The 23,193-nt window shown below is 46.9% G+C and overlaps 1 protein-coding gene across 1 annotated transcript in view; it reads left to right on the forward strand.

Annotated features, from left to right (window-relative positions):
• Positions 1–3,719: 3,719 nt before the first annotated feature.
• The window catches only part of TNXB (tenascin XB), a 131,613-nt gene continuing 112,139 nt past the window's right edge, over positions 3,720–23,193 (forward strand). The window contains exons 1-4 of the mRNA XM_060238577.1: positions 3,720–4,179; positions 6,810–7,484; positions 16,787–16,899; positions 19,120–19,273. Of these exons, the coding sequence (XP_060094560.1) occupies positions 3,729–4,179; positions 6,810–7,484; positions 16,787–16,899; positions 19,120–19,273 (1,393 nt within the window). The 5' untranslated portion in view covers positions 3,720–3,728. The remainder of the gene's footprint in view (positions 4,180–6,809; positions 7,485–16,786; positions 16,900–19,119; positions 19,274–23,193) is intronic.

A 23,193-nucleotide genomic window follows, 5' to 3' on the forward strand; every position in this document is an offset into this window, starting at 1 on the left:
GAGCCCCAGCCCCTCCTGGGAAATTGCAAAGTCTATGCCCTTGCTGGGCTCCACCTCCAAATTCTCCAGGTTGCTAATTCTAGTTTAGACAATATCTGGTGATTTGTGAGTGGAGCCTGGGGAGGCAGAGCTGCCAAGCTTCTGCCAGGGGCAGGGAATCTCCCGGTTTGGGGGCCCCCAACCCACTGGCACGGAGCACCCTGCCAGGGGGATCTCCGCCCCCAAAGAGCCCCATCGTCATGCAATGTGCCCAACCTAACTCACAGGGTGTCTGTTGCAGGGGAGGGGGAAGGTAAAGGAGATTGTGCTTCAGGGTCATCAGAAAACAGCGGGGGGAAGGGAAATGTCCCCCTAAAGCTTTTCTGTATTGCCTTTTACTGTCACATTTTTGACCATTAGTTTGTCCTATGCACGCAGAAGGTATATTTGCAGATCTTAAAGTGACTATTCTAAAAGTGAATTTCAAAAACAGGACACAGCAAGAGACCTCTGAGATACCACTATAACCACTGGCCAACTCCTACCTTTTTCTGGGTTTGGCCCGGTCCATGGGTCCATGGTGCTCCCTAAATTTATGGGGAGGGAGCTTCTCCATAAATGCATAGGTAGTGATAATGGAGACCCCTCCCTGTGATGTCACTGGCTCCTCCCTACCATGTCACTGAATCAAATGTCTCTGGCTGGGCCCCAGCTCCCCCCCCCCCCCGGGAAATTGAAAAGTCTACGCCTCTGGGACCTCAGGGTAGCTGTTTTATTGCACAGTTGCTTTGAATGCACAGCAACTGCTTTCTATTCTGCCCCAGCTCAGAGACTCCAGCCACGCATTTACAACATGAAAGTTTCTATGATGCCATAATTTTGTAAATTTCAGTACGTTACCCTTATGAATAAGGCAGAAACAAGACTCCTGTAAATGAACATCCGAGGAAACTTTTTAAAAAGTTTCCCTAAAGGCTTTTCTGTGTTGCCTTTCACTGTCAAATTTGTGACCTTTGTTTATCCTTTGCACATCGTAAAGTGAGTATTCATTCTAAAAGTGAATTTCAAAAACAGGACACAGCAGAAGACTGCTGAGATACCACTATAACCACTGGTCAACCCCCACCTTTCCCTGGGTTTGGCCCAGCCCACAGGCATTGTTAGGGGGTTTCCCACTATATTTTTTGGAGGCTTCTCCCTAAATCCCCCATGGCCCCACTTCCATAGGTAGTGATAATGGAGGCCCCTCCCTGTGATGTCACTGGCTCCTCCCTATAATGTCATTGGGTCCCAGTTCTTTTAGGGACCTATTATAGCAATGTCTCTGGCTGAGCCCCAGCCCCTCCTGGGAAATTGGAAAGTCTACGCCCTTGCTGGGCTCCACCTCCAAATTCTCCAGGTTGCCAATTCTAGTTTAGACAATATCTGGTGATTTGTGAGCAGAGGCTGGGGAGGTAAGGCTGCCAAGCTTCTGCCAGGGGCAGGGAATCTCCCAGTTTGGGGGGCCCCAACCCACTGGCACGGAGCAGCCTGCCAGGGGGATCCCCGCCCCCAAAGAGCCCCATCTTCACGCAATGTGCCCTGTGCGATGACATCACCTGGAAGTGATGTTATCACACCAGGCACATCGCACCAGGGACGCTCTAGGATTTGTGGTAAAACTCTATGGTACCCTTTAGATAGTGGTACCATAGAGTTTTGCCACGAATCCTAGAGGGTCCCTGGCACGATGTGCCTGATGCAGTGACATCACTTCCAGGTGACATCATCTCACCATGCGTGCAGAAAGTGTGAGAGAGAAGTCCTCCACCACAGCGGTGGAGGGACTTGGCAACCCTATGGGGAGAACAGGGTTTGGGGAGGGGAGGAACCTCAGCAGGTTATAATGTCATAGTGTTCACCCTCCAAAGCAGCCATTTTCTGCAGGGGAACTGATCTTTGTTGTCTGGAGATCAGTTGTAACTCTGAAGGATCTCCAGGAACCACATGGAGATTGGCAGCCATATATCCACAAGATGGCTTTGAGCCAGTTACTCATTCTATAGCTTGATTTATTAGTATTTTGTGAAGGGAAGAAAAACATCAGTTTCTCCATTCTCTATACACCATTGCTAAATTACAAGCCTCTAGTGCAGGGGTGTTGAACTCATTTGTTATGAGGGCTGGATCTGACATAAATGAGACCTTGTTGGGCCGAGCCATGTCGGGCTGGACCGTATGTGTACCTATTTAAGATTAGGTAGCAGAGATATAAATTTTATAAAGGACACAGACAAACGCAATTAAAGATTTTTTTTTAAAAAAAACCTTAAAATAAAACATGCTTAAAATCTTAACACTTGTTGGCCTTAAAGGTGCTTTATTTGTATCTCTTCCATGGGATCCAGAGAACTGGGCAAAAGAAGCTCTGGCTCTTTCCTTTCTTCCCCAGGGGACCACGAGGGGGAGGAGCCTCAGCCAATAGGAGGAAGAGAAGCTTGGCTCAGTAGCTCTGCTGTGTGACTGAAAGAGCCTGGCAAAGCAAGCTCCCCCTCCCCCCTTCTTTCCCAAGGGAGGAACCCCAGCCATTGGAACATAAGAACATAAGAGAAGCCATGTTAGATCAGGCCAATGGCCCATCCAGTCCAACACTCTGTGTCACACAGTGGCCAAAAAAAATTATTTATACACACACACTGTGGCTAATAGCCACTGATGGACCTCTGCTCCATATTTTTATCTAACCCCCTCTTGAAGGTGGCCATGCTTGTGGCCGCCATCACCTCCTGTGGCAGTGAATTCCACATGTTAATCACCCTTTGAGTGAAGAAGTACCCTTCCTTTTATCCGTTTTAACCTGTCTGCTCAGCAATTTCATCGAATGCCCACAAGTTCTTGTATTGTGAGAAAGGGAGAAAAGTACTTCTTTCTCTACTTTCTCCATCCCATGCATTATCTTGTAAACCTCTATCATGTCACCCCGCAGTCGACGTTTCTCCAAGCTAAAGAGTTCCAAGCGTTTTAACCTTTCTTCATAGGGAAAGTGTTCCAGCCCTTTAATCATTCTAGTTTCCCTTTTCTGGACTTTCTCCAATGCTATAATATCCTTTTTGAGGTGCAGCGACCAGAACTGCACACAGTACTCCAAATGAGACCTCACCATCGATTTATACAGGGGCATTATTGGATAAAATAGAGACTTTACTCTGCAGCTGCTGTGCGATTGAGCAAACCTCGCAAAGCAAGCTGTGATGCAGAAGGAAGCAAGAGAGAGGGAGAAGGAAGCAGATGGCAGCCAGTTGCTCAGGGGCCTGATAGAAGCCCTCTAAGGGCCTTATTCGGCCCCTGGGCCGCATATTTGATGTCCCTGCTCTAGTGTTTCCTTGTTCTGGCCTGGATGGCCCAGTCTCATCAGCTACTGGAAGCTAAGCTACGTTAGCCTTGGTTAATACTTGCATGAGTGACCTCTGAGGAAGTCCAGGGCTGCTACACAAAGACCGGCAATGGCCAAGGAAGCCTCCGAAGCGTGTAGGGAAGTAAGGGGGCGCCTTTTGGTGCCCCCAGGCGGGGTAGTGCCCTATGTAGCCGCCTACCCCCACGCACTGGCTCTGCTTACATTGAACAAGTTTGGCCATTCCTGCTCCAGACCTTTGATTGTCTTGATTGCCCTTTTCTGCCCTTTTAGTTATGCCATATTTTGTGCTGCTCTTCTCTGCTTCGCTGACCTTTTCCTCCCTGTTTTTGCCTCCTGCTGCACAGGTCTAATTACCATGGGGAGTACACCCAAAGCAGTACTCTTCCAGTTGCTCATCCTCAGCCTCACGGTCTCTTGGGGAGCTTGCGTGCCTCAACCGGCCATCCCCCCCAACGCCACCATTTTCTCTCACATCTACACCATAAAGCTAGCAGGGGACAGCAGCACGGAGGGGGAAGAGGAAGGCACCTCCCACGCACTGCAGGAGGCCCGGGGACCCCCTGGCTCCTCTAGAGGAGGGGGCCTCTACGAGCACACCCTGGAAGGGCCAGATCAGGAGCATGTGGTTTTCACCCACCGCATCAACCTGCCCCCACCGGCTTGCGGGTGCCCACCGGGCACCGAGGACACCCAAGAACTGCTGAGACGGCTGGAAGCACTGGAGAACGAAGTGCGGGAGCTTCGTGAAACCTGCCAAGCCGGAGGCAGCTGCTGTTCAGCACCAGCGAGCATCCAAGCGAGCACAGGTAAGACCTCGGGGTGGAGAAAAGGACATGCATACCTGTGGAGCTCTGTGGATTAATTATATCTGGGTGCCAAGCTAAATTCAGAACCACCTCTATTCACTTGGGGTGAGCTGTGGGGGGTGAACATAAGAACATAAGAGAAGCCATGTTGGATCAGGCCAATGGTCCATCCAGTCCAACACTCTGTCACACAGTGGCCAAAAGAACCAGGTGCCATCAGGAGGTCCATCAGTGAGGCCAGGACACCAGAAGCTCTCCCACGGTGCCCCCCCCAAGCATCAAACAGACACCCTCAAAAGGGTGGTCTTTTCCCAGGATGGCTGCAAATGGTTAAAGCTGTGAATATTTATTCATTTGAAACATTTTTATGCTGCCTTTCCATCTGATCAGGTCCCCAAGGTGATGAATATATAAAAAAGAAAACATTTGAGCAATGAAAAATGTGATTTAAAATTATTTTTATCATTGTACAAATTTTCCCAATTTAATTCAATAAAAACACCTAAACATATAGCACCAGAAAGGGGTACCAGGTCTTCCTGACAATTGGTGGGAATGGAGAAAGGACTTACCAGGATCAGCAGGGAGACCCATTCAACTGCAGCAATGTGTCTATATCACTGCTCTTGGGACCCAGAAGTGATGGTACCACTTTTGGGATGCTAGGGCAACTCTCTGGTATTTGGGCAAAAAACTCTACCATAGAGATTTTGCCCAAATACCAGAGTATGCCACCCCCTGACATTCTGGAAGTGATAGATCACTTCCAGGTCATGTGGGCAGTGATGTAGACACATGTCTGCACATAGGAGGATTTTCCATCTTTTTCAGGGTAGGTTTCAGGGTAAGTTCCTGTCGGCCAGCTGATTGGTGACAGGGAGATGACTCCTGGCATCGGGGAAACCCCGCCTCCTCTAGGGGAGTATGGCAACCCTAGCACCAGAACCAGGGAGAAGGGCCAATAACAGGGTTTTTCTTTTTAAGCAGGAATGCACAGGAACACAGTTCCGGCTGGCTTGGCATCAGGGGGTATGGCCTAATATGCAAATGAGTTCCTGCTGGGCTTTTTCTACTAGAAAAGCCCTGTGTAAAACAATGGTGATGTCAGGGAGTGTGGCCTAATATGCAAATGAGTCTCTGCTGGGCTTTTTCTACAAAAAAGCCCTGGTTATTGGGGATCTGCCAAACAAAACAAAAGTCTTCACCTGGTGGTGGGAGACTCCAATAGAGGGAGACAGATGAATCTGGGGAGAAGTTCCTTTGGGGAGAGAGTTCTGCAGTTTTGGTACCACAACCAAGAAAGCCCTTTCTTGGGTTGCCACTCGTCTAGCCTCAGATGGCAAGGGCAACTGAAGCAGGGGCTCTAAAGAGATATGAGAAAGTGGTCCTTGAGGTATGGTGGTACCAGGCTGTACAGGGCTTTAAAGGTTAATACCAGCCACTTGAACTGAGTCCAGGATGCTGAGAGCTAGAGGGATCCGCTGCCTCCCAATAGTAGAACAATCAAATATTCTGCAAAATTTAACAAGGCAATGATTGCACCGAGGGAAGGGTGGGAGTGAAAACAGGCTGGAAGCCACCATGCAATTGGAGTGCTGTCTGCAAATAAGTGAAATCATGTCATTGTGTAGCCAACCTCCAGGTTGGGCTTGGAGATGTCCCATAATTGCAACCGATCTCCAGACGGCTAGGATCAGTTCCCCTTGAGAAAATGTCTGCTGGGGTGGGGGGTGGAATCTACAGCACTGAGGTCTCTCCTTTTCCCAAACTTTGTCCTCCCCAGACTCCACCTCCAAATCTCCAGGAATTTCCCAAACTGGATGTGGCAATCCTTTGAGTCATGAATCTATAAATGGCAAGGTTCTTGACTTGACTTGATTTTTTTCCCTCTACAGCTCTTGTCCTAGTTCCAGTGTCTCTTTGGGGTTTAACCCTTTTCCCCTATAGGCCTTTGGTCCATCAAACCTTCATTCCTAGTGCTTGTCTGTCCATTGGGTCTAAAAAGGCCCTGGGGTCCTCTGGAGGGAGTAGGTCCTACTCAGTGGTGTCCTGGTAAATGTTTAACAATCGACAGGGCTGGAATTCTAGCAGGAGCTCCTTTGCATCTTAGGCCACACACCCCTGATGTAGCCAATCCTTACAAAGAGCTTTGTAAGCTCTTGGAGGGTTGGCTACATCAGGGAGTGTGGCCTAAGATGCAAAGGAGCTCCTGCTAGAATGCCTCCCCTGACAATCGGCACTCTGGAGGAAAAAAGTATGGCTATACATATATACATCACTTTATTATAAATTTTACTGATATAAAGGATGTGCAGTGTGCAATTTACAAATAATAATAAAATATACTAGATTCTTTGTTGTAAATTCCATATAGCCAATTGATTCTCACAGAATGCTTTCATTGATTTTTGCCAAACACTTGTATCTGTAGCCAGCCTATGGTTGCAGTTAAACCATGACTTGCCCAATGGTGTTGCACCCCAACCTGCTAACTCTTTACCCGGTAAATTTATTGATTAAATCTGATATGTGATCTACCGTTAAGTAATGCATGGTTAAGAAGAGAGAGCTGACCCAGTTTTTTGTTTCCTTCTTTCACCTTTTCCCATCTCTCCCATTCTGTCTCCCAGGTCAGACAGACACGCGCACCTTATGTTCGCACCACGGCTCCTTTGACCTCTCTCGTTGCCTCTGTGAATGCGAACCGGGTTGGGGTGGCCCCACGTGTGCCCAGCCAGCCTGCCCGGGCGGGTGTGGTGGCCCACAACGGGGCAAGTGTGTGGATGGTCGTTGCCAGTGCCGTCCCGGCTACTCCGGAGTCCAATGTGAAGAGCCACCATCCTGCCCTGATGACTGTAACGACCAAGGCCGTTGTGTGGATGGACGTTGCTCCTGCTTTCCAGGGTATGTCGGCCCTTCGTGTGCCGACTCAGCCTGCCCCCAAGACTGCCAGGGTCATGGCCAATGTGTGTCAGGACGGTGCGTGTGCGAACCTGGCTACTCTGGGCCTGACTGTGGGACCCGTGCCTGCCCAAGCAACTGCAACCGACGTGGAGAGTGCCACGATGGACGCTGTGTGTGCGAACCAGGCTTCACGGGCCCAGCCTGTGGCACCAAATCTTGCCCCAATGATTGTAACCAGAGAGGACGCTGCCTGAAGGGTGGGGTGTGTTCCTGCCACAAAGGATACACTGGCTCAGACTGTGGGCAGTTGGCATGTCCAGAGGACTGCAGTGGACATGGCGAATGCCAGCAAGGGGTCTGCCAGTGCCATGATGGTTATTCTGGAGATGACTGCTCCATAGGTAAGCAGAAACCTGTTACTAAATCTTCTAAAATTGATGTGTCCAACTGCTTTTAGAAAATGGGCAAGGCCACAAGGGACTTTTGCCCAGCAGGGCTTCTGATTGGCTGTGCAGATTAAAGGGGATCTTGCTGAACAGGGCTTATGACTGAAATGTTGAAGAGTTACTGTCAGGGGTTAATACAAAACCTTCCTCCTGTGGCAGCCATTTTGTTGTTGCGCCCACCACTCTGTCAGAATTCCCAAGGTGCTTGCTGTCTCAAAAAAGATGGGGCAGCCCTAGAGGCTTGGGTTCAATCTGGCATAGACTTTTTGTTGAATCACAGTTCTTTATTACCCTCTATATTAAATGGGTCTACTAGAGGCCTGCCTGAGGGCAATCTAGATGTGACGGCAGCCTTGCTTCAGCAACCGGCGGCTGGGACAGGGGACAAGATCACCTGGTCACAACATGCAGTGGGACAGCAACTTTGTAAATGGCCAAATTCTTCTAAAAAATGACATTGGTGACCACGGTGACCCCTGGTCACCATAACATCTAGTTTGGCGCTGGCAAAATAGATAAAAGGGCCAATGAGAAAACTGGGAGGAGATGTGGGTGAGGCAAAGGATTCTGACAACCAAAAGTGATATTCATCATCACCATCCTGACTTAATTTTACTTAGAACGGTGGATACTCTGCCCTGAGAAAGCCCTCAAGTAAAGTGCCAGATGATTATGCAAATTAAGGTGATCTTCGAGAAGGGCAAGAAGCGTGTCAGAGAGTTGTTGTAACCTAGCCTTCCCTTTATGTTCTATCTTTCTGCCTGCAGGGAATTTACTTTGTTTGAAGCAACATTCAGCCACATAAATCACCACCTGAAGTTTCAAGTGGTATAAACCCAGACAAAGGTTGACTACCTCAGTGACAAACTAGGCCCAAATCCTGCTGACTAGGCTAAAATCACCTAGCAACAGTAAGGAAGTTCTAAGGGAGCCTGAGGGGGCTTGCAACAATTAGGCCAAGTAGGCACTGGCCTATCGGCCCCCACGCCTTTAGGGGTTCCAAGCCAGCTCCCCTTCCCCTGGTTTACCTCTGCATGCAGCCCTCCCAGCCTACACGCACAGCCAACAACTGAGCTGCTCTTTGCCCAACTTGCCTGGTGTGGCTGCTGCTGGCTTCATCGCCAAGTTTGCCTCTCTCTGCCTCTCCCTTGCAGCTTAGTACAAGGGGTTTTTAAGAAGGTGCCTGAAGACTGCAGCAGGGGGCAAGGGTGGCGGGGCAGGTGCTCTGACCCTGAGATGATTTGCAAGGAGGCCCCCAAGATTTCAACTGCCTAGGGGCCTCCACAGGGTTTAATCCGGCACTGCCTTGAATGAGGGGAGGGGGGGGATTTCCCACCACCCTCAGGAGGAGGGCAACTTTACTCTGAAGATTTCATGGGCACTCAGGCTTGTTTAAATAAAACTTCCCCCATGCCCCTTTCTCTCATATGGTAGCATGTATAAAACAGAGGGGTTGCTAGTGTTGGTAGAGTTTAAGCATGGAGAGAACAGAGCACCAACAGTTTAAAGAAGAATAACTCAGTTTATTAAAGAAGACATTGATTTATTTATTATTACTTTAATTTTGTATCCCACCCTCTCCACAAGCGGATTCTGGGTAGCTAACGGACAATTTAAAACAATTTAAGATTATAATTTAAAACAATACAATAGCAATTAAAATACATTTCATGGTGCTGTTCTAAACTTCAGTATAGGCGGGATCGTAACTTTCTTTCTTCTGACAGGGCGCCTATAGTAGTCATAGTTCTTCATGAGTGATATCGCTCAGCAGTGTAGGGTGGCAGTCTTCTCCCATTTAAGTGTTAAAGGCCGGTTGAAATAGTTCAGTTTTACAGGCCCTGCGGAATTGGGAGAGATCCCACAGAGTCCTTATGACCTCCAGGAGGGCGTTCCACATTGCTGGTGCTGCTAGGGGTCCCAACCCTCCCGCTCTGGCGGGGGACCCCAGTTTTTCCAGCCTCTTCCCCCGCCCCCCCCAAATGGAAGCGGGGGAAGGGTGGGAAACGGCGCCAAGGAGCGGGCGACGCCGCTGCGCTGCTGCCGCCTCTTCTCCGTAGCTGCTCCTCCGAGATGGGCTCAGCCTGAGGAGCAGCTATGGAGAAGCGTGGCGAGCCCCAAATCTGGGTCCTTCTAGGACCCTGAGGAGCAAGGGGGACGCGCTTCGCTTCTCCCCCGGAGAAGGAGGCGGTGGCGCTGAACTGAGCCGTGGCGGGAGGAGGAGGAGGCAGAAGGAAGAGGAGGGGCGGTGTTGAGAAAGGCAAAAGGAGGGGGAAGAAAAAGGAGGAGGCTGCTGTCGTCGTGGTGTGCGCGCGCAGCAGTAGTGGAATCGCCGCCGCCTTCGCTAAACCGAGGCTTGAGCCCGCGGGGAGGCCCCGCCCGGAAGAAGAAGGGGAGACGTCGCGCCGCCGCCACCCACCACCCCCAGAGCCAAGCTGCCCAGTCACCAGCCCTCAGAGCCAGGGTAAACCCGAGAGAGCAGCAGCGACCCCTCCTCTCCGCCCTGGTACGCCTCAACTCCTCCCCTCTTCACCTGCCCTCCTCAGGGGGTTGCTTGGCAACGCCCCTTGCGAGGGAGGGAATCGAATGTGTTGGGGGCCGCTGTTTGAGGCGAGGAGATTGGGAAAGATTGGCCTGGCTGCCTCCTCGCCTTCCCTGCTGGCCGGTAGGGTTGCCAATCCCCAGGTGGGGGCAGGGGATCCCCTGGTTTGGAGGCCCTCCCCCCCTTCAGGGTCGTCACAGCCTTGATCTTGGCTCCACCCCTAATGTCTCCTGGCTCCACCCCCAAAGTCTCCTGGCTCCACCCCCAAAGTCCCCAGATATTTCTTGAATTGGACTTGGCAACCCTAGGTGCTGCCACTGAGAAGGCCCTAGCCCATGTAGAGCACAGTCTGGCCTCCCTTGGTCTGGGGATAGATAGTAGGTTTTGTGTCCCTGAACGCAGTGCTCTCTGGGGAACATGTGGAGAAAGGCAGTCCTGTAGATAGGGACTCTGATAGAATAGAGGAGAGGGAGAGAGGCCTAACTGACTAATTGCTGTGAGAGACAGGAAGGGAGGTGGAGGGCTCAGAGCAGGAATTCTTCAAAGAGCCAATCAGGGGACAAGAAGGACATAATTCAAAATGTGGGAAGTCCCTAATCTAGCTAAGCTATTCATCAGTCCTTCAGCTGTCCCCTATAGGCCATTCTTCTGATCTTCTTCAAGCAGGTGCACCTTGATATTTTATGGGTGGAGCCTGAGGAGGGTGGGTTTGGGGATGGGCTTCATTGGGGTACAATGCCAACGAGTCCACCTTCAGGGGAACTGATCTCCATCAGTTGTAATCCCAGAAGATTTCCAGCCACCACCTGTGTACAGAAGATTTATAAGTGTACAGAAATGTGTACAAAAGATTTATATGACTCTTTAGAAAGGTTTACTAAATACGTTAGCCAAGATATCACAGAGTTTGTTTGTATTTCCTGTTTGTTTGTTTGTACTTCCTGTAATATGAACTGTGATCCCAGATCGTTGTTTTTTCTACCAACCGGAGGATGAAGAAGAAGATATTGGATTTATATCCCGCCCTCCACTCCCAAGAGTCTCAGAGCGGCTCACAATCTCCTTTACCTTCCTCCCCCACAACAAACACCCTGTGAGGTGGGTGGGGCTGAGAGGGCTCTCACAGCAGCTGCCCTTTCAAGGACAACCTCTGCCAGAGCTATGGCTGACCCAAGGCCATGCCAGCAGGTGCAAGTGGAGGAGTGGGGAATCAAACCCGGTTCTCCCAGATAGGAGTCCGCACACTTAACCACTACACCAAACTGGCAACCCTCCAGGTGGTAGAAAATTTTGTGTGCAATAGTAAGACAATAAAATCTTGGTGGCAAGAGTGAAAAATAATTTTTAAAATAATAGAAACAGTTTTCTTGTGTTATGAAAGTTAACTGCTTCAGCAGTCACTGGTTTCCTCCAGACTTACTAAAGAAACAGCCTGGCTGAGGCATTTTTACACTAGTTACAGTTTCGGGCTGGAATTTAACTTCACTCTTATGTATGAGATCACAGAGTTTAAGCATTAAGTTTCAGTGAATGATAATTCTGCTGGCTTTGGCTTTTCAGCCTGAGACTGAACTCCCTGCCTTGGAAAAGAAGATTTATTGGGAGTAGAAGACTACTCCCCCCCCCCAAAAAAAACCCCTTCAGTTCAGACCCTCATGGGGACTTTAAATAAGAGGAAACCTCGTTTTGATAATGAAATGGAGGGAGAAGGGAGTGGGGCTGATAATACCGTGGTGGATTTCCAGCTTCTCTTTCCGCAATAAAAGCAATCTGGCTTTTTTTTCTGGAATCTTCCGCCTTTTTTTCAGTTCAAGGAAGGGTGGTGGGGTAACACATTGTCATTCAGGCCTTTCCTCTCCATGAGAGTCTCTCCATGAGTGAGAAGGGCAGCACTATCAGGGGGCTTTCAAGGGGACAGAAGAGACAACAAGATGAGAGGCCATGATGTGTAGTAATTAGTGTGATGGATTATAACCAGGGAGACTTGGATTCAATTCTGTGGAATCATACCTGTGGAGTAGGTGGGAATCTAGATTCGGATCTCCCCGCTCTGTCATAAAACTCACCATATCATCTTGAACCAGTTGCTCTCTCCCTGCTTAATTGGTATTCTAGTTTAGAAGAAGAAAAAAACTAATTGGGAAAGGGGCTGATGTAATAAAAATACAAAATTATGGTGTGAAGGAAGTGGACAGAGAGACATTTTCCTCTTTCTTCCACATTCTGAGAATTTAGGGCCACCCAATGAAATTGATGGGCGTTAAGTCCAAGATAAGACTGAAAGAAAGGCAACTTCACACAACAGGTGGTGGACATATTTACAGAGGTTAAGTGTATGGTTCACGGGGCCTCCAAATTCAGCAGCAGATTGTCATATTGTGGGAAAGAGTAAGCAGGGAAGGGCTTTGGCCTGCCTGTGGGCTTCCCTGCGGCCTCTGCTGGAAATAGGCTGCTGGACTAGATGTAGACTTGCCAGTTCCAGGCAGGGAATCCCCAGGTTTTGGGGACTCCTCTCCACTGTGGATCAACTGGTCATGGGGGAAGCCCCTCCCCTAAACAGGGACATTGTTGCATGACATCACCACCAACATGATGGCATCACCTGGAAGTGACATTATCCTGTCGGGGACATCATGCAGGAACACTCTGGTATTTGGGCAACCTCTATGGCAGGCATGTCCAACTTCGAACAGGTCATGTTCTATTTTTTCCAGACAAAAGTGCTGGTGATCTACCACCATGAAAATTAAGTTTCAAATTAGTTTTGAATTAGATTTTAACCCACCAAATTTGGGTTCCACCGCCCCCCTCCCATTTACAATGCACCTTCTGTCATTTACTGGTAAGCAAATAAGCAAAAACAAAACAGAGAGACAAAGATCCAGAAAGAACTGCAAACAGTTTTTCTTAATTTTTTGTGGTTATAACTTTCTTTAACTGTCTTAATAACTTCCTTTAACTTTTATTGAGTAATTTGTGTTAAATGTATGTCAAGTATTGATCCAGTGCGATCTTTAAAACTTCGCTCTTGCTAATTAGTGAGATGTCTGAGCCTGCATTTCATCCACCAGCTTTTTGAAGTTGGGTGTATATTGCGTGAGGGCCAGTCTCAGAGAATCCTGGAGATGTTCATCTGTCATGTTGGAACACTGTGTACACTTTGTCATTTTCAGATGGGAAAACGCAGATTCACACAAATAAGTTGAACCGAAACAGGAGTGTACAGCTTCACTGCATCTTCTCAAGTTGGGAAATTTGTCTCTAGGCACTAGCTTCCAAAACGATTCTTGCTCAGCACAGGTCTTGAGAAAAATGTCATTTTTAAGGGTTACTATTTCATTTTCAAGAGATGCCTTGTTCAATGAGTAATTTTTACTGATAGCAGCTGCAGTTTCCTTAATGTCCATATCTGCTTTGAATGGGTATGACAAGTACGCCACAACTTTTTCAATTCTTTGGAAGTCACAGAATCTTTTTTCGAATTCCTAGATAACAGAGCAGATTTCTGTCACATACTTTTCTTTCTGAAAAACAAAATTTGAATATTATCCCAGATGGTCCTGCGTATTAGGAAAATGATCAAAAGTGTTGTTTGCAAGGTCAGTCATCATTAGCTCAAATTTGCTCTTGTAGGATGAAAAAGTACTCATCATCTCACCAATGCATTTGTTTTTACCTTGTAGTTCAATGTTCATATCACTTAGTTTGCCTGTAAAGTCAGCGAGAAATGCCAGATCATATAACCTCATCTTCCAACTCTGCTTTGTCATCTCCCCTCTTCTTCAAAAACCTTCTTATTTCATTCAGCAAATCACAAAATCTTTGCAGAAATTTGTGCCTACTTAGCCACCTTACATCTATGTGCAAAATGATTTCCGCTGCCCCTTCATCAAGAGTAAGATTGAAAAGCCATCTTTGAAGTGATCTTCCACAAACTGAATTTACAATTTTGATGTCCGTGACAGTCTTTGTATTGAGTCTCTTGCTTGCCAAAACTTGCTGGTGAATGATGCAGTGGTAGGAAAGGAAATCTGGAAAGTCGTTATGCTGTCTACAGAGGCCTATGAAACCGTTAACCTCACCTGTCATTGCTCTTGCTCCATCAGTAGTGATGGAAACAAGTTTATGCAATGGAAGATTTCACTTTGTCACAAAAGAATGGAAAGAACTGAATATTTCCTGACCGATAGTTCTCCCTTTTAAAGAAATCATTCCAAGTAGTTCTTCTTTAACACTGAAGTCTTCAAAAACCATCCAGATAAAGACTAGTAACTGGGCTATGTCTCTTATGTCTGTAGATTCATCCAGTTGAAGTGAGAAAGCAACACAAACGTAAACATCCTCTAACAATTGTTCAGCTGTGTCTCCACACATCTTTTTTTATTTGCCACACGACGGTGTTTCTTGACAATTGTACATCTTGAACAGCTGTTATGATCTCTTTCTTATTCTTAAATCCTTCAAAAAGATTGTCTGCTGCTTCAAGAAAACAATCTTTTACAAATTCTCCTTCATTGAAAGGTTTGCATTTCTTTGCGATCAGGTTGCTGACCTTGAAGGATGCCATGCTTGCATTGACTGAATGTGACCTTGGCTTCAACAATCAACTCTTTGAGCTTCAGTTTACATATTTCACTTTTGGGTGGAAAATCAGCATCAAACTTATTGCTATGCAGAGCCTTATAATGACACTCCAGTTTACCCTTTTTGGGCAAGGATACAGCGGTGTTACAAAGTGGACAACTACACTTGTCTTTCATCATGATGAAGTAGTCCATTTCCCATAATCATGAAAGTGGTAGGTTTTGCTCTTCTTTGGAACACTCATCTTCGTTATACTGGGGTGGCTGGGGGGCTAAGTTAACTGACTAAATCTGGTCCAAAACTGTCACTGTCCCAAAGTATTAAAGATCAACAGGAACTGAAGACCTCTGGATGATGCCAAAACCATACATGCAGTTCTAAAAGTTAAAATAAGAATTCATCATACTGGCAGCAATAATCAAATACCACCACACCAAGCAATCATCAAAAAAACCCCAAACACCTGTCCAGCAAACCATGAGACCAAGTGGGGCTGGTGATCTACCTCTGACCCCTCCGCAATCTACTGGTAGATAGCAATCTACCTGTTGGACATACCTGCTCTATGGTTTTGAAGGCGAAATCTCTCACAGAGTTTCACCAGTGTCCCCATAAGATATCCTCAAAGCAGTGATGTCACCTGCTCCTGGAACACCCAACCAGAGCAACGACATGTTGTGGGAATCCTAACTAGATGGACAGTTGACCTGATCCAGCTGGGTCAGTGTGCCGTTACAGGTTGTGAGAAGAAAATAGAGGGAGGACTGTGTATATTCCCTTAAGCTTCTTGGTGGCGGGGTGGTGAAATGAACATGTGATCACTATGGCTGATTTCCATGGGCCCACCCTCTGAGCAATTACATAGTAATATATGACTTGCATGTTCTCTGTGATTCCTAGAGTTGCCAACTCTGGGAAATTCCTGGAGATTTGAGGGTGGAGCCTTGGGAAGTTTGGGATGGGAGGGGCCACAACATGATATAATATCATAGTCCACCAGGGCTTTTTTTGTAGCAGGCCCTCCTTTGCATATTAGGCCACACACCCCTGATGTAGCCAATCCTCCTGGAGTTTACAATAGGCCCTGTACTAAGAGATCTGTAATCTCTTGGAGGATTGACTACATCATGGGGGTGTGGCCTAACATGCAAAGGAGTGCCTGCTACCAAAAAAATCCTGGAGTCCACCATCCTAAGCAGTCATTTTCTCCAGGGGAATTGATCTCTGTCATTTGGAGATAGAGCTGCCAAGCCCTTGGTCCAGGCAGGGGTTCCCTCACCTGGGAGGTTCCCAACCTGCCAGCCTACATTGGGCCAGCGGGGGGAACCTCCCCCTATGCCACCAGTGTGATGACGTAACCCGAAAGTGACACCATCACACCGGCGACGTACCCGCATGGCCGCTCTAGCCATTTCTGGGAAAACTCTATGGTTCTCCCGGATGCTCTAGCCATTTGGGATGGAAAACTCTATGGTACAATAGGTACCATAGAGTTTTCCCCTCCCAAATGGCTAGAGCGTCTGGGAAAACCATAGAGTTTTCCCGGAAATGGCTAGAACAGCCGCACGGGGACATCGCTGGTGTGATGACATCACTTCCGGGTTACGTCATTGCGTCGTGCACTGCAGAACACAGCGGACTTGGCAACCCTATTTGGAGAGCAGTTGTAATTCCAGGTTTTCTCCAGGCCCAGCCTGAAGCTTGACAACACTAGTTCCCAACTAAAATCATTCAAAGCTGGAAAGGAACTTTTAGGTCATTTAGTCCTACCCCTTCTCAATCCAAAGATAGAGCATTCTTGGCAGATGGCAGTCTGGAGTCTGGATGAAGAGCTCTTTGGAGGGTAGGCCCAAAGGAGGGGTTTCAAGGTTGGGACTTCAAGATTGGACCCATGGTGGTATGAGAAGGAGGTTCAGTCTTTCCACCCCCTTTGCCATTACCCCAACAATAATGTTCTAGGGGGAGAGCAATTTGGCAGAAGACAACTTGGTGTCACCTTAAATCTTACGCTGGGTCCATTGTCCCCATCCTGTGAACTTTGTCTTGTGCATATAGAACCCTGAATAAAGAGATGCCAAGAGTCTTAAGGAAGTTTTCATTTCTTTCACCTGTCTGTTCTCGGCCTACACAGAAATCCCATCCATTGGCGTCCGTGTGTCCAGTCGAGATGAAACCTCTTTCCGCCTGGAGTGGAGCCGTCCGGAGACATCAGTGGATGGATATGAGATCCACGTGGCACCTGTGGTAAGGATCAGTTGTTTGGTACAATGCGTGTCTGGTGGCTGTGTGTGTGTTTGTGTGTGCAAAAGGTTTACTGGAGACTTTCTGTCCCATTTGTCCATTGGGAATTTGGTTGAGATATGTGGTTGGAGCACCCTTTGCTAGAAGAGGATTTGAAGCAGGAATAATCGAGTCGACCTCCTGTTCATTGGGACTCCTTTAAGGGAACTGTGAAACTTTCGGGGAATTGTTATTGCTATTGAACATATTTGTATGATTTTGTTTCAATACATTCTTAGCTATTTGGTCGTTATAACTTTGGTTGTGCTGTCTTTACTCACCTAGCAGGTGGCAATCAAATAGCAAATAGCAAGCCTTTATTGGCATAAAACAGATTTAGCAGTAAAATAGCAATATAAATAATATAAAATCCTAGATTATAAAGTACATAGGGAGCTAAAATACATAAAATAAGTGAAATATATATGAGTCGAGTTTAGCCAAATTAAATAATTAAAAGATAAAATGTGGTCATTCCAGAACCATTCTCTGTCGTATTTCCATGGCCTGTTGGAGAAATCTAGCCACCATTAAAGTTACCTCAGCGCAAGTGTCATTTAAAAGTTTGTGGACTTTGCCTGAATCAGCACAGCCCAACATATCTGCTAAGGTATCTTTCAAGTATATACAACGAATATCATCATAAAGAGGACAGTTCAGTAGTACATGGGAAATAGTTTCAATACACTTGGAATTACAAAGACAGTGTCTATTAGAGTACTCAATCCTGTTAAATCTTTTGTCAAGTCAAATGCTCTTTATCAGGTGGCAATCCTGTCTCCAATGGCTCATAGGAGTGACTGACCTGTTGTGGGCCCTTTGCCAGGCCAGGGGGCTGTGGCAAAGTTCCTGGCCATAGAAACTCCTTATGCCAGCCCTAAGTTTGTCCTTCTCAATTTATTGTGTAGAGTCAGAAATAGAGTTGTCAGGTCCCCTCACCTGACTGGTAGAGAAATTTGGGAGGGGTGTTCCAGGGGGTAGGCAGGGACATCAGGGATGCTCTGGTATTTGGGCGAAACTCTATGGGTTATTTGCCCTCAAAACCATAACGTTTGTCCAAAGATCAGAGCATCCCCACACAACATGCCTGTTAAGGGGAGGGGTTTCCCCAACCAGCCAGCTGGTCCATATCAAAGAGCAGTCCTAGAAACCAGGGGATCTCCCACTGGGACCTGGGGACTGGCAACCCTAGAAAAGTCCAAGGAAGTAGGAACTACAATGGTTAGGGTCTTGGAGCAACTTTAGACAAAAGCTAAAAGAGATCTGTGATTTTTAATTGACTGGGTGCAGAAGACTGGGTGCTGAAGTGAAGAGATGATCTGAGTCTATGAAATGGTGAGGTAGTCTCTCTTTCCCTCAAAACAACAGAACTCAGGATCATCCAATGAAACAGGCTAACTATAATTTAAAGACAAACAGAAAGAAACCCTTGATATATGTATCATTCAGAGCTGGAAGGGAACGTTTAGGTCATTTAGTCCTACCCCTTCTCAATCCAAAGACAGAGCATTCTTGGCGGACGGACTCTGGATGAAGAGCTCTTTGGAGAGTAGGCCCAAAACCCATAATTGGCACCATTGTTGAATTGTTCTCACCATTGGGAAGTTTCTCCGAATGTTCAGCCAACATCTACTTAAGCCAATTTGATTTAGTCTTACCTTCTGGAGCAACAGAGAACAAGTCTTTGCTCCTCTTCCACATTCTCCAAGCATTTGAAGGAAACAATCATTAACTTCTCTCCGTCTTCTCCAGGTTAAAAATACCCACTTGCTTCAACCTTTCCTCATTTCTGAGACTCTCCTAACCAGGGCTTTTTTGTAGCAGGAACTCCTTTGCATATTAGGCCACACGCCCCTGATGTAGCCAATCCTCCAAGAGCTTACAGTAGGCCCTGTACTAACAGCCTTGTGAGGATTGGCTACATCAGGAGTGTGTGGCCTAATATGCAAAGAATTTCCTGCTACAAAAAGAAAAAAAGCCCAGGCAGCTCCTAACCATCTACATTACTGTCCTCTGAACATACTCACGCCTCTGAAGTCATGGACTCTCCACGTTCAGAAGCAGTATTTTTTTTTTCATTACTAGACATGAAGAAACACAATTTGGCCAGGGCCTTAATTGGGTGAGTGTTTCCCATCTGTTCTGTGAATTCACCCTGTCCTTTCCCCTCCACTTTACCCACAGCAGAATCACCAGGGAGGGGAATCTGTACGCTTGTCCAGCACTGAGACCACCTTTGAACGCAAGGGATTGGAACCGGGAAAGGAGTATACTGTCACGATCCGTGCTGAGAAAGGACAGCGCTATGGGCCCCCCGTCAGCCAGACTGTGCGCACACGTACGTAGCCAGGATGCCAGATGTGTCTGTATTTGTGGTTTCCACTCTAGTCTTTCCTGTTGTCTCTTGCATCAACCTAAGGGCTGCCCGCAGGTGCGTACATATGTAAGGATCCCGAGGGGTGGAAGTGTAGTTTGATTCACCACCCAACTTCTTTATGGTGGAGGGGGGGGGGGTCAGACTCCAGAGCTAAGTTGACATGTCCTGTGTGATGAGGGAGATGCCAGTGAAAGATTTGTGTTCTAGAAAGCAACAGGACTGCCTGGAGTTTCTGTTTTCTCAAGATTTCCACTTGAACTGAAATCATGATCTACAATGCAACTGTTAATACCTTGCAGCTGAGCTCTTAGGGGCCAGTAGCGATGGTCGTCAAGAATCTCTCCATATGGGAAGGCCTGTGGCTTATTGGCAGAGTGTCTACTTGGCATGCAGAAGGTCTCAAGTTCAATCTTCAGCTAAAAGGACCAGGAAGGAGGAGACGTGAAAGACCTCTGCCTGAGACCCTGGAGAGCTACTGCCAATCTGTGTAGATGACACTGACCTGGATGGACCCAGGGTCTGATTCAGTATAAGGCAGCCTCATCTGTAATTCCAAAGGATGGACTTGAAGGAAAAAACTGGCCTTGGAAAGGAGGAGGATATTGGATTTATACCCCACCCTTCACTCTGAATCTCAGAGTGGTTCACAATCTCCTTTACCTTCCTCCCCCCACAACAGATACCCTGTGAGATGGGTAGGACTGAGAGAGCTCCCACAGAAGATTCCCTTTCAAGGACAGCTCTGTGAGAACTATGGCTGACCCAAGGCCATTCCAGCAGCTGCAAGGGGAGGAGTGGGGAATCAAACCTGGTGTGGGCACCTCCTACAGCAATACTGGGCCCTGGCTCACGTGGGTTGGCAGCAGTCTTGCCTGGACTAGATGCAATTTTTCCTCTCTGGAATCCAATGCTAAACACTTTCTCTCTCTTCTGGTGACCTCACGTCACCTCTCTCAGCCACTTTCATTGGCTCCTCATTTCTAGGAACCAAACCCCCAGTTGTCCTGGAGCCCTGTAATGTTATTTCTGAACTCTGAGTGCCAAGATTTGCACAGTTCAAATATTATTTTTCTTGGACAGCCGAGCCATTTGCATGAGGGACGGGGGCATAAATTAATAGAAATAAATAAAGAAATAATATTTATCATCAGTCCCCTGTACTTCTCAGTTCCAGCAGATGCATCACTTAATTCAAACACAACACACTGACTGATAAACACAGGTACATAATTATTTAATTTGTTATTCCCACGCCTACCGGTCTATTTGTTATTTGTTCAGGAAGTGTTTTGCTGCCTCTTCAGAATGCTGCCCGAGGCATTGCACAAAGTTAAAAACAATACTATAAATGTTGACCTTTGAGCAGGGGGAAGTTCCCAGCACTGTACTCCCTGGTTAGTTTTCTTTGGGATAAAAGAGTCCTGGAGATTGTGTTTTCCAGGCCACTAGCCTAACCTAGAAGCCCCGTGGTGCAGAGTGGTAAAGCTGCAGTACTGCAGTCTGAGCTCTCTACTCACGACCTGAGTTCGATCCCAGCAGAAGCTGGGTTCAGGTAGCCGGCTCAAGGTTGACTCAGCCTTCCATCTTTCCGAGGTCAATAAAATGAGTACCCAGCTTGCTGGGGGGGAAAGTGTAGATGACTGAGGAAGGCAATGGCAAACCACCCCATAAAAAAGTCTGCCGTGAAAAAGTCGTGATGCAACCTCACCTCCGAGTGGGAAATGACTGGTGCTTGCACAGGGGACTACCTTTACCTTGTTTAGCCTAACGAAGGAATAGGAAGCCAGCATCCATCTCAGTGGCTTTCTACTATCTAGCTACAAACCTGAATCTACAATCTAGCAGAATTCACTCGGATACTAAAAGCAAACATTTGTTTAAGAAGACTGTCCCCTTTCAGATATAGAAATTTATTAGCACCCCATCCCTCTCCAGCAACAGTTTTCTTGGGGCAGGACTGGTTCCCTGCAGCAAAAGACAATTCAAGTTTTAAGAACTGGAGAGTGGCAGGTATACTCAGATTTAAACACCTAATTATAAATAATTCAATGAGACCATTAAAGAACCTGGAAAGAAAATATCTCTTTCGGGCCGACTGGTTGCAATACAATCAGTTACATCATTTATTGCACAACCCAAATATTTTGTCTCAATTAAATAGACCTTTGAAAGCATTTGAAGAAGCCATAATGGACCCGATACCCAAAATGAAAGGAAAGACTGCTGTTATCTATAAAGAACTAAGTAATTTAAACATGCCTTTAGACAGCTCAATTATGAAGGCTTGGAACAAGGATTGTGGGACTACTATCAGTTTAGAATGTTGGTCTAAACTCTGGTCATCTTATTTATTTCATACCCCCATATTGAATTTGAGGCTACAAAACTTTAAAATTTTCTCCAGATGGTACCTGACACCGCTACAGATTTTCTACGCCAAAAGATCAAAAGATGCCAAATGCTGGAGAGGGTGTGGCTTCCAGGGCTCATTTATTCATTGCTGGTGGGAATGCCCTGTTGTGATGGAATTCTGGAGGAAAATTTTGCCCACTGTTGAACGTATAATTGATCACAAAGTGCCCTTCACCCCCGACTCCATTTTGCTTAACCTTTGGAAAAATGGGGAAATGCCTAAGCATAAACATGAATTGGCTTCAATGCTTATTTTAGCCGCAAAATTATTAATAGCTCACCATTGGAAAGCCCCTGTCTTGCCTTCTAAACGTAATTGGTTTCTAAAAATTTGGGACCTAGTAGTAATGGATAAGCTGGCTACTACCATAAAAAACTCTGAAGCATCAGATAAAGGTCTAGATAAAAACATGTTTGTAGAGAAATGGTTTCACTTTTTTGCTTATGTACAATCTGAACAAAAAGCATTGTGTAAATTACCGGATAAGTATTTAACTTTTGCTTTATATTAGAAATACACTCTGCATATTGTATTCATAACAGGATGGCTTGTAAGGTAGATTCTATGGTTATTAGTATTATAGTTGATGTTTGTTGGAATGTATTTTTGTTTTTAATTAATAAAAAGTTTAAACTCCAAAAAAAAAAGAAGACTGTCCCTTTGAAAGTATAACTGTTTATTGTGAAACATATAAATAGTATGAACTCTTTCCATTTCCCCAGGCATTAATTACTTCATTGCATGTGCTATTCTGCATCAACACATAGAGTTGCTAGCCCCAGTGTCCCAACGGGGCATCCCCTGGTTTTGGGGGGTGCCCTCCTCAGTGGTAAGAGCCCCGTGGTGCAGAGTATTAAAGCTGCAGTACTGCAGTCCTAAGCTCTGCCCATGACCTGAGTTCGATCCCTGATGGAAGCTGGGTTTTCAGGTAGCTGGCTCGAGGTTGACTCAGCCTTCCATCCTCCTGAGGTCGATAAAACGAGTACCCAGCTTGCTGGGGGGAAAGTGTAGATGACTGGGGAAGGCAATGGCAAACCACCCCGTAAAAAAAAAGGCTGCTGTGAAACGTTGTGAAAGCAACGTCACCCCAGAGTCGGAAACGTCTGGTGCTTGCACAGGGGACCTTCCCTTTCCTCCTCAGTGGACCAGCTGGCTGGCGGGGAAAACCCCTCCCCTAAACAATGCAATGGTACTAGAAGTGATAGGACCCAAAGCAATGGGCTCAAATTGCAAGCAGAAAGGTGCCGGCTGGATATTAGGGAAAATTTTTTTACTGTCAGAGTAGTTCAGAGGTGAAACCAGCTGCCTAGGAAGGTGGTGGGCTCCCTTTCATTGGCAGTCTTCAAAACGCGGCTGGACAGTTATTTGTCAGAGATGCTTTAGGCTGATCCTGCATGGAGCAGGGGGTTGGACTAGATCAGGGGTGGCCAAACTGTGGCTCGGGAGCCACATGTGGCTCCTTCACACA

This window comes from Heteronotia binoei, chromosome 5 (genome assembly GCF_032191835.1).
Source record: "Heteronotia binoei isolate CCM8104 ecotype False Entrance Well chromosome 5, APGP_CSIRO_Hbin_v1, whole genome shotgun sequence".
Lineage (NCBI taxonomy): Eukaryota > Metazoa > Chordata > Lepidosauria > Squamata > Gekkonidae > Heteronotia > Heteronotia binoei.